The sequence below is a fragment of the Nipponia nippon genome, unplaced genomic scaffold (assembly GCF_047370975.1).
Source record: "Nipponia nippon isolate SJK-2023a ecotype South Korea unplaced genomic scaffold, ASM4737097v1 scaffold_5, whole genome shotgun sequence".
NCBI classification, from domain to species: domain Eukaryota; kingdom Metazoa; phylum Chordata; class Aves; order Pelecaniformes; family Threskiornithidae; genus Nipponia; species Nipponia nippon.
This window is the reverse complement of record NW_028262369.1, coordinates 28,790,226-28,802,584: the sequence shown is the minus strand read 5'-3', so window position 1 is coordinate 28,802,584 and position 12,359 is coordinate 28,790,226. Positions and strand designations below refer to the sequence as shown.

The 12,359-nt window shown below is 37.1% G+C and overlaps 1 protein-coding gene across 3 annotated transcripts in view; it reads right to left on the bottom strand.

The window, feature by feature from the left end:
* Nucleotides 1-12,359, bottom strand: part of BEND5 (BEN domain containing 5) — a 963,465-nt gene that overhangs the window by 560,298 nt on the left and 390,808 nt on the right. For all 3 annotated transcript variants that reach the window (XM_087732924.1, XM_087732922.1, XM_087732923.1), the window contains exon 6: nt 11,701-11,917. In XM_087732924.1, coding sequence (XP_087589050.1) covers nt 11,701-11,917 — 217 coding nt within the window. The remainder of the gene's footprint in view (nt 1-11,700; nt 11,918-12,359) is intronic.

Sequence of the window (12,359 nt, the reverse complement as noted above, 5' to 3'; positions counted from 1 at the left end):
TTGCCATCTGTGTCCAGTAATGAGAAAATCTGAATTATAGGAATGAAAAAGAATGAAGTTTTCTGCCAAACAAATCAATGCATCCCACCTCTCTGTCAGCATTAAATTAGATGTTATCTGTTGCCGTGTATTTCTCTCATTGGTTGCCATGGCTAATGAGAATTTCAGCCAAGATGGACATATAGGAATTCTGTTTGATCATGAGGAATATAACATCTTTGTCTTTCTATGAGTCTGTGTAGTATGAGTCTACAATGTTATTTGGTCTGAGTGCCTCCAAGTCTCATTTATGGGAGCACAATTTTGTTCTGCAGTGTTATTTGCTGTGACAAAATCTTATCTATTTCTATAAAAGAAATCTAGAGGATATGTGCAGTTTTATTCCTAAAGCTCCAAAGGATTTCAAAATCGGCTGGAGCTGAAGGCAAATCTGGTGCTGCCACAGTATCTTGTAAGGGTGATTACAACAGCAGAAAAGTACACCTTTGAAACACATATTCTTTTTTCCTGAGTTCACATTCTGAGCAGTTTCTTCTCTTGAGAGTGAGGATATATACTGTCTGGATTCTTCACAAAGATAAAGAAGCCACCACAATTTTAAAAAACAAACAAACAAACAAAACCCCAAAACAAACAATAAAAAAACCCACCAAACTATGAGTTCTGTGGGACCCTACAATAGCATTAATTCCTATAAGAAGAGGTGGTTCTCACGCAGAAGATGTCAAGGTACTTTAAGTTCCTAACTTGATTACTTATAGCATGCTAAAGATCTAGACCATTTCCTTAAGCTTTAAAGAGGAAGACAGACTGCAGGGCAATATAGAGATTATGCATTTCCACTCACTGTGGAAAAGGAAGATGCACTGCTTTTGAGCACCCTGTTGAGAGTAGTAACATTATTCTTGTTCTACCCATTACCTTTCAGATTTTGAAACAGTCATTGTTTGGATTAATATCTATGTCCAGGTCTAAGACATATCTTGATGTGCCTCACTGTATTGCCAAAATATCTCCTTTTTTTCCAACACAGTACCATCAACCTCTGTTTTAGTCTTCATTTGTTAATCTATAAAGTACCCTTAATCAGTCATCTCTGACATTCCTATAAATTTTCCATCAGACATAACACCTTACTGCCATTTTTCATTCTCAGGAGGCAAATAAGAAAAACAAACCTGAGGTCTTGAATCACATGAACTCTGCAAAATAGCAGACTCAATTTCTAATTATTTTCTTGAACACCGTGGACCATACTTTGAAGATCTCAGCAGTCACAAATAAGGCCTGGTTTCCAAAACATTAAACTTCTTTTTGGTGTGTATCTATCAAACACTGGGCTTCAATTTTGCGTATCAGGACTTCTGAAAGAAGTTGTTTGTATTCTCAGTTTATCAAAACTGTATGTGAAAATGTGCGAGTGCCTCGAAAAGACAAATCGCATGCACTGTCCGTGGTCCTGACAGAGGTTTGACAACTCTCTTCTGAAGTGAAACTCCATATAAGCTAGCTGTTTAGTGTGGCTAAGCTCCGAAAATGAATACCAAAGTCTTTACCAAAGACTGCTTCTAAATGATGCAGGTTTCTGCAATAGTCTCCTTCCCCATAAAATGATACTACAGTCAGAAGAATGTTATGAACCTTAACTCAGGGACATTTATGCAATATTTTGGAGGCTGTCAGAGCAAAAGTTCTAAAAAAATCTGGGTTTTCTTTAATGATAGGCATAAGACTTTCCCTCATTCCATGCTGCAGAAACAGTACAGCTTTCATAAATATGGGGAAGACTAGTTAATATTTTAATTCTAAGCAACTTAGATTCTAAAAAAAAATAAAATGTTTAACAATGTGCAGCTGTTACTAATGAACTAAGAAGCTGATTGAAAATATCATGATGGATATTAATGCATTATTATAATCCAACTTAATGCAGAAAATCGAAATGGAAAAGAAATATATGTACTATAAAATCCTGATATCTTTAGATTTTGAGAAAGTAACAGTCCTCTTAAAATTTAACTAATTAAGACTAAGTGTAAAATTGGATGCAATTAATGGGAAATTAAAAATGAAAGGGAGAAAACTGATTTCTGAAACTCATTTTTCTTTTGTGCATACTTATGAAAATTTCTGAAATAGATGGTATCACTCCTTTGTCTTCCTCCATGTTACACATTTATTAGAACATCAGATAAGGTAGCTCAGAAAAACAAACACTTTCTGTAGAAAGGTATGTCCACAATTCTAGGGAATTCTGAGTGAAAACTTTTAACTGTGGGCCTAGGGCTGACTTTTTTTTCATTGAAAATGTGATGTAACTGAGACCTTTTCAATCTGTGTTCATTTTCTCAGATTGTTCTCTGCTGCCACAGTATGGTGCTCAGCTGCTGTTTGAAAACATGAAAAAGAGGATCTTTATCAGAGAATGCAGTTCTTTTCATGTACCAATATGATTGGTTGCCATGTAAGATCTCTTTTAAAGAGCATTAAAAAGGCTTTAAGCCGTATCTTATATTTCCTAAGAAGTAAAAAAACAGTTTTCATTAAGTACCAACTGCTTTACATTAAAAAGCCCCTGTCTCCTCATGTTATTTGTATGTTATTTTGTCTTCAAAACAAAGATAAATATTGTTTTCAGTATTTGTGGATACCAGCAGTACTTCAACAGGAGCTAGGATTTTCTAGAAATGTACTCTTTCTTTTTTCTGGTACTATTATAATCTTCTAAAATAAAATACATTTGAATGTAACATGAAGTCTTAAAATAAGGATGGCACTAGCCTCCTCCCTTACATGTAAGTCTGATGTCCTTCTTCATTGCACTGTTCTTGGATTCAAAAATACTTTCCTAACAGTGCAGAAAAGTAAGGGCCACTAAAAACACACTACAATCAAGAACAGATCACAGGCTACAATAATATCTCCCAGCTACACATTCTAGAAATCCATTAGGTTGTCATGAGCCTTAGGTTCTTCTCTTCAAGCACATACATTCAGACACTTGGGGTCAACAGTAAGGATGCACTTAGCCAGCTTGGGCCACCTGAACTACACTTCCTTGGTCTACATTATCTTATAATCTTCATCAAAACCTTTTCTTATTTCTTTATTTTCTCATACTTATGTGATACAAAGATATATCCCAGATTCCCTTCTGACATACAAGCTGAAGTCTTTTTAGAGCCAGCTTTCAGCTTTCAAGGCTTAAGGACAACAGAGGTAAAGTCTTACGGAGCATGTGCATAGCAAGGACAAAGAACTCCAGGATTAGCATGGATCTCTTATGCAGAAGGCCTCAAGTGTGTACCTTACTCATACACTACAAAAAGGACTGCTGAGAATTGGTGGGATTCACTTTACACACAGACATTTAGCGTATTTATAGAGAACAGCAAAAAGGGTTGCAGAATACATTACCTGAACCAGCTTCTCCAACTAGATGTGGACAAATGATGAAATATATAAAAACGAGGTGACAGACAAATAAATGCTTCCTTAAATCAAAATTGAGGCTACTTTTCATTTGTTTAGTTATTTGGTATTATCTATTAGGTATATACCATTCCAAGAGGGAAGATTAATCTGAAGGGAGGGTGGAGGATGGTATGTAGAAACCTCAAACCCTGACTGAATGTGACAAAAAAAAATTGTTTATTTTTGAATGTTTTATTTGTTACATTATGTTTAAAGTGGGAGTAAATGGCTCACAGTCTTACACACAAGTCTTAAAAATCTTGTGCAGTGAGGATTTTGTAATACTGGAAAGTTATTTGAAACCATATCTACCTCATTGTGAATGTGTTTTATTCTTATCACTACAAGGAGTGAATGAAGTCACTGGCCAAATCCATTGGCTACCAATGACTGGCAAGTAAATTCTTTCCATATCCTACAACCAGATCTCTAATTTAGCTCTCAGCTTCAGTGGTGTCGGTGTACTGTAGGTAGGTAAAGGTGAAATGTTAGACAAGTAAGCCCCTGGGAGCATATTAAAACAAACATTTAAAAAGAACTGAAATATAAGTCAACCAATAACCAGATCCATTTATATGCATATAAGACTGAAAACATCATTACTCCTCTTTCCTTTGTAAGTAGGTTTGGCTGGTAACACTGAAAATCTGGGCTTAAAGTCCAGGATTTTTTTATTATTATTATTTTTATCCTGTAGTCACGTTGTTATAGTGGTAGTACAAGATAACAGCAAAACATTAGGGCACCAGGCCTTGATCTTGCAAAGCGTTGATTGTTCTGACCTTGGAGCTTAAAGGCATTTTTATGCACATTTAACCTGATGCCATGAACTGTGCCAGTGTCTTCAACAGGACTATTTAACATGCTTAAGTTTAAATCTATGCTTAAGTGTTTTGCTGGATCAGAGCCACAATGCTCGGTTTACACAAATTATGTAAACAAGATTTTGCCTAAGGTATTTAGAGATTTTAATACATTATATATACACTATATAGCTAGTATAAAGTTAAATCAATAAATAGTTCTTTCTTTGGTTAAATTAAAAGGCATAAATCCAAATCCTTCGGACTGACCAGACTAAAATTGTTAGATAAGCCTTCAATCCCAAGGTCTCAGCCCTACAGGTAATGTGGGCCACAGCTAACCATCTTCTGGGTCTACAGTCAAAGAATACAGATTAAAATACAACTCCAGCCCCACAGATGCATTACACAGTCACTACTCAGGAGATCTAAATAGAAACCAACTCAAACACAGTCAAAATCCCAGCAGAGTCAATGCAGTAAAGTGCTACAGGGCAAATGTAGCTAATAGCTCCACATAGCACGATTTCCCCTACATGCAAGTACATTCAGCATCACTATCAACATGGTAATTATTGCTTAATACTGTGCTACAAAAGAGGGAAAACAAATTTCTGCAAATGGAAGTGAAAGAAGAATGAATGTATTCTAAGGTTTTTACCTGTTTCTAAGGGCCATACATATATTCAACACATGTGCATGTCAGGGCAACTAGGTAAATTTTAAAACCATAAAAAGCTTTACATTGGTGTAGATATAGGACCTTAGGCTTGCTTTTTTGATGGAATGATATTAATTGGTTGTACTATGTTATTTCCCAAGCACCAACCAAAAAACGAGTTCTGGTGAGCAAGGCACTAAACATGGAAAGTAAAATAGGTGTTCCCTGTCCCTGAAAGCTTAGGGTGCAGTAACTAAAGGCACCTGCCCAGATCTGGGGGTTGAACTGACTGTGTGGACAAAGACAGTTTGTTTCCTATTGGGATTACACCTATTACACTGAGCTGTGTGGCACCCAAACGAGCAGTAGAAAGTGCTGAGGACAGGAATGAGTAAAATCTCAAATTTGCCATTGCCATGAAACAAGGTTTCAGAACCTGAAATGCCTTCCTGCACTTGGGTGTTATTTCAGGTGTGTCAGGACAACTGACTAGATTATTAATGTTTCCTCTCCAGGTTGAAGCCTGGACAAACCACTTATTATGCCAGCTTCTCTGGAAATGCAAGTATTAGAAATACGTATTCTCTGGAAATAATACGTATTAGAGTGGAGAAAACAGAGAGCACAAAAGACATAAGGACAGGGAAGACAGGTTGTAGACCAGTATATAGTTAGGTGGCACTGAGATGGGGATATTGAGTGCACAGAAAAGAACATGACTACCTTGTGCAGTCTTGGTATTTAAAAGACCTAACAGCTATTTTGGATTTTCTCTTCAGAACTCAAAGAGATAAGGGGAATGAATGGGAAAGAACAAAGCAGAATAAGTAACATAAGAGCAGCAAACAAATGCCACAACCTTCTTTTTGTGGTTAGCTTAGGAAAGTATAAACTAAATGGAAAGAAAAGGGAAAGCTAGATTTGAGGCAAAGAAAGTGCAAGCCAGATGAAGGACAAGTGTGGAGTGAAGGTGAGATGAAGAGCCTGACATGGAAATGGAAGAGCTGTGAAGCAAAAGGCCAACCTGCACAGCTACAGAAAGTCCAGTGAAAACTTCAGAAAGGTCACTGACTTTCCAAAGGTTTCCCCGTGTGGCTATAGGATGAAAGGGTGCAACACGGGACCTACGCATGAAAACAGTTTGTATAGACTAACACCACCACATACGATTCATTTACTGTCATTCCTTTCAGGAGGTTTTCTTCTTATAAAGTGGATCATAACAGTTTTTCTGCAGGTGATTTCTTAACTCAATGGATTCTTTATGCTCAAAGCTTCTTTTTTGTGAAGTTCCAAGCATTTTTTTTCCTAAGAGTTTTTAAATGGACAAGGGTAGCTTTAAAATGTGAGCTGCAAAATTGACGTAAGATTTGAACTCTTCCCAGTTTAAGATTTTTTACTCATAGTTAGATAAACAATAATTTATGCAAATCCTTCTAGAAATTATTTGACTATATGAAAAAGTGCTCTTTCTGGAATTTAAGAAATAACCAGCTTATACATTTAGTAACCTTGAACAATATAAATTGTAAATTATTATTTTACTGAGTTTGTTTTTTCTAAAACTATATATTGCTGCCAACTTAAACCAAAGTATTTCTTGTTTTTACCATGAACAGTTGTATATATCCTACAGACAGATGGCAACTTTCAACAATAACATAGTTTTGCCTGTCTTTCCTTGTCTATGATTCCCACAAGCCAGTTTATCTCCCAGAACTTCCTTTAAATTCTAACAAAGAAATTTTCCTTAAAACTGATCATATAGAATAGTTCCCTGTTATTTTTCATGTTATTTATATAATTTCCCTGGTAGCATACTGTGCTATTATATACTATAAATCCTATTTTATTTCAGAAAGAACTGTTGGTGGTGTTATTTTTAGGTCCAACTCTACTTCTGCTGATATCCAACCCAGCTAAGAAAATAGCCATAGGAACATTTAAAATCTCACACACAGTTTGGGGATGACATCCATTTTATGAATGCTATGGGAAAAGCAGTACTATATGAGCAAATAGATACACCACTGAATAAAGAAATTATGCCCTGAACATACATGTAGGTGCACTTTTACATTCTAGAGAAATGAGAAGTTGGGTTTACTTTTTTTAAGCATTATTTCCGTGGCCTTTTTCAGACCAAGTAAATTGCCACAAATTGCATTTAGATGACATTTCAACCTAGTTGCAGCCAGATCCATTGGAAAGTACAAAATCTGATACCAGCATGATTTCAAAGGTGTGATGTATCACACTGAAACCTGTAACTTCTATTTTTTTCAAAGACAAAGAGTATACTTTTCTTTTACAGAACTGTTATTACATAACCTAACACTGAACGTAGAAATGGGAAATTTAACCTTAGAAAAATTGTCTATTTTTTTTTGCTTCATGCTTTAAAGCAGTCATAACTGAGCAGTTAAAAACAGACCAGTAGATATCAGTAGAACTGATCAACTATTTTTACTGGGGTGCCCAGTCATTTAGACAGTAAATAATGGATATTTGATCAATGAACCAGCAATGTGACATCTGGTGTGCAGTTTCACAGTCTTAGGGCCTTATTCATATCTCTCTGATACCAGCATAAGTCCGGAGTATCTTATGTAAATTAAAAGCACGCATCAAAGTGGTGTGGAGTCAGAATGAAGCACCTTGTGTTCCAATCTGTTTCACTCAGTATCTCATGTCTGATTTAAGAGATTGGCTCACTTACAGAGCTCTGCATTAGGCATATTGCCTTCTTGTTTTAAAATATGTATGTTTAATATTTAATTTAACAGAATTCCATATTCCAGTCTCTGTGTACTGTGGAAGTCCCTTTGAGGCTTGTGGTTTGTACGTGCAGTTGCAATTCTCCTCAAGTGTAATTTGGAAGCACCATTGCCTAATGGGGTGAAAGGAAGTATCTGTCTCCAATTAATCTTGGCTCTCTTTTCAGTGAGTAATGAAAATATTGCCAAGCCAGTGGTGATTTGTAAAGTGGGCTGTAGGAGCTGAGCCAGGCTCACCAAAACACATTTAATATAGTATGTGTGACGGTGGAATATTAGTAGAGGTGCAGGTCTCATCAATTCTCCACATACTTCAAATATGTACAGCTAGTTTAGACTACCACCTTCAAATGACAACACACTCAAAAATTTTGCCAACTCTGAAATATTGTTTATAATGTTACACATAACTGTTACTACACACAAAACTGTACAAGTATCATAAAATAGGTACTATAAATGTAAATTAAGCCTGTGCTTATATTTTCACAGAAATATAAAATTATTTTTCATTATATTATGCTGTACAATATTGCATAATATATGCAGAGATGACAGACATCAATAATATGCAAAAAAATAATTTCACAATTTTAAAAAATGCTCACAGATTTTGAACTTATCTGAAGTTACCTAAGGCCAACAATGGCAGAATGAAAACGGCAGTTTAAATGATACCTGGGTGACCATCATAGCTATCTTACAGGAGAGACTATTTTCAAGACCATTTGGCACATCTAGGCTTTCAGATAGCTCCCTGAAGTAAAGAATATAAACGTTAAAAGGTCAGAAATAGAACAGCTAAGTTATCCATTCACACTGGCGATGGGAATCTTTGCCATTTGGCTCTGAACCACTTTGCCATTCTGCATCCTAATGACAATTACATGTCCCATACTGATATTTCACTTTCAATTTTCATAGAATTAATGAAAGTATTTAAGGAGTTAATGGAGGCATAGTACTTTCTTTAGAGAAAATATGAAATTAGATTAGAAATTAGATTGCCTTGAAAACATTACATACAGCAAAATGTGCACTCAGAAAGCCTTCAGGAGTAATCATCTAAGCATGGTTTCTTGTGACTTGCATTTTATTTTTCCACGACAAAGAAAAATAAAAAAAACCCAAAGATCTGTGGCAAGATTTTGTTGTCTCCAAGAGGCACAGTTCAAAACTTCATAATCCAGGAGAAGTGAAATTGTTTCAAACCATTCTCCATCCTCACAATCACAAACTGCTGCAGGGAGCTGTAAGATTCCCCTGGAATGAACCAGAGTGTATTGGTGGCTACATGGCAGCTCGACAGATATGCCGCAGCCTTTCGCCCAACATGCTACTCTGCTTCAGCCCTGTGCCCAGCATAAGGGCTTTTGAGTTTGTCCTCAGATGGCATATTTAAGTTACCTTTCACCATGTGCTACCAGGGGTGTCTATTCCTTTGCCAGGAATAGAGTTTTTAAGGGTCTCTCTATGGCGATCTGATTCCTCTTCTCTTACGTAAGGGGCCAGAGCAGGGACGGAGCTCACTTTCTCAGCTCTAAATCTATCCTGTATGGCACGCAATTCTCTAAAGTACAGCCAGCTTCTGCTTTGATGAAGCACTGTGCAGCGAAGACTGAAGGATCCTGTTTTTCACCGTTTAAAGATGTATGATAGCAACAAAGCTCTATGTTAAAATATTTAACTTGCAGAGAACTTATGGAAATTGTCTATTCAAGCTCAGCAAAGACATTAAATTACCAAGCTGTTCTAGGACAGTTGTGTGTGGAGAAAAGCCAGAAATGCTCCAAGATTGTAATGTTACTTACAAAGATTACAGCATGAGCCTGATTCAGAAGCTTTTTATACAGATCAGCATGGTGAGCTGCAAAATGTTACCATATCAATTTCTGCAAAACATACTGTGTGTGTACATATAGATATAAAATCAGGACTTATACACAGCGCATTTCCTGCCACATTTTGAATGGCATCTGTTTGTTTAGTTTGCTAAAATATGAAAAATAATATTTAGCAACTACTGGTAACACAATGTTAACAAGATTTAAGAGTATAGCTCTGTCTGTCAAAATGCAGATAAAAGACAAATCCTTCTATCTCAATGTTTTAATCAGTCAGATCAGGGGGTTGATGAATATGCAAATGTGGCTGTTTATACACTATTTTCAGAGTGAAAGGAAACAAATTCAGTTTCATTATAGAATTAATGACAGTTCTGTCCTCTAAGATTAATAATTAAAACCCTACACACATTAAAATGGTAGTGCTCCTTCCTGCCACTCTCTGAAGATTTTACTTTTCTATTTTTTTAATACCCCTTTCCCTTATAATTGTTTGTCCCTGTAGTTGGAGTGATTAATAATTAATACCAGTTCAGGGATATGTAATAGTCATCTTTAGAACAAGAACTGTACTTAACTGACAAAAGGGTTAAAAAAAGCTTTCTTTTGTTAATTCTGTTTTTACTCTTCTCCATAAGTTAATTTTTTCCTCCAAGTTTTATGCCACTGTAGGGATCTCAAAGGCCTGCTCTAATGCTGGAAGCCTTTTATTTATTCCAGTGCAGGTTATACATACGATTTCATTCTGATTTTCACAATTTATGCTGGGATTCTTATAAAGCCCCAGTTGCTGGGATTAGCAGCCTTCATAGGAATCGCAGCTTTCTTTTTCTGACACACAGGCTACAAGTATAGACCAAATCAAATCTCAGAGAAAAGATTAAGAATGTGGGACAAATGCACTATAAAGTCTGAGAACACAAAAGGAAAAAAAAAAAAAAACAACCCAAGATTTCAGCTATTATTTTTTAATGTGATGATTTCTGAGTTGATATGGGAGTGGCTGAGTCATGCTTTCCAAATCCTCAGAACAGGCAACATTTCAGAGAAAGGTTATAGCAAAGTGAGCAGAAGTTCAGCCTTACCATTAACCCTCCTTCCTGCACCAGAAGAACCATCACATTTCATTTTCATGTGGCCACTAGGATCTATACTGAGACCACTAAACGCCTTTTAATTTTAAATTACCAAAGCAGACATTTTAAGAGTAAATAAAATAGGTAGTTTGTGTATGTTTTGCATCATACTGTGTTCAGTTTTGGGCCCCTCACAACAAGCAGGACATTGAGGTGCTGGAGCATGTCCAGAGGAGGGCAACAAAGTTGGTGAAGGGTCTAGAGCACGAGTCTTATGAGGAGCGGCTGAGGGAACTGGGGTTGTTTAGCCTGGAGAAGAGGAGGCTGAGAGGAGACCTTATTGCTCTCTACAACTACCTGAAAGGAGGTTGTAGCGAGGTGGGGGTCGGTCTCTTCTCCCTAGTAACGAGTGATAGAACAAGAGGAAACGGCCTCAAGCTGCGCCAGGGGAGGTTTAGGTTAGATATTAGGAAAAACTTCTTCACCGAAAGGGTGGTCAAGCATTGGAACAGGCTGCCCAGGGAAGTGGTTGAGTCTCCATCCCTGGAGGTATTTAAAGAACAGACAGATACGGTGCTCGAAGACATGGTATAGATGGACTTGGCAGTGATAAGTTAACGGTTGGACTCGATGATCTTAAGGGTCTTTTCCAACCTTGACGAATCTATGATTTTACCAAGAAAAGCTATACTCTAGTTCCAAAGACACATATTTTCTTCTGAACAGAAAAGCTCTTCCAGAAAGAAAAATAGACAGAGTACTCTCAAAATCACATTTCTTAAATAAAGCTGTTTCAGTTTCATCTTTTAACATCTTTAGAGGTGAATTGATCCTGCATGGGAATTTAGCATTGCCTTGCATATCACAAAGGAAGTATTCTATGTGAAATTAAATTAACATTTGTCTATATTTCACCATGCAGGTATGCATGGTGTCATTGATAGCAGTAAAACAAATATGTGCATGTGCGTACTGTAGCAGCGATGATGAATTATACTCTATAAGCATTTAACGGTAGATATTCATAATGAAGCCTGCTAGTTGGCAAGTATGCCTATTACTTACCACACTGAGTCCTAGCAATTCTCTGCAAAAGTAGTCCATGTTCCTCCTTTGTAGGTTGTCAAGATAGTGCTGAAGGCGAGTATAGGTGTAGGGATAGCAGTAAGCAAATTGATAAGTGTCATCCTCTCGGTCAAAGCAAAAAGCAAATGACATGACATAGTTCTTCCTGTGGTCTGGGCAGCGATAGTAATACACATTTTTAGAGGGTATTCTTTGCCTAAAAAACAAAAATAACATATATATACATTGACATATATATACATTAACATAAGGAATCTGAACAAAAAGGCTATGTGAGATTCAAATTTCCTTTAAAGCAAATGAAATGTAACAGCTTGAACAGCTCAGGAGCTGGTGAGCAGATCCCAGAGCCTGCATTTTGGAGCACTCATGCAAACAACCTCCATGCCAGGGGCCCGTGCACAGCACAGCCACTGTGCCGGTGCATCAGTGACCACAGGGACTGCAGCTCTCTCCCAGTGCCCAAGCTGGCAGAGTCACCATAGCAGGGGAGAGCATCGCACAACCAAAGAAACCCACTCCCAAGAAGTGAAAAGGATGCACAGGCAGTTAAGCTATCCTCGACTTCGCTATCAAGCTGGTGCAATCTCATACCACTACACAGGCTTCAGCCAAACCGCTGGCTGGAGTGTGGCTAC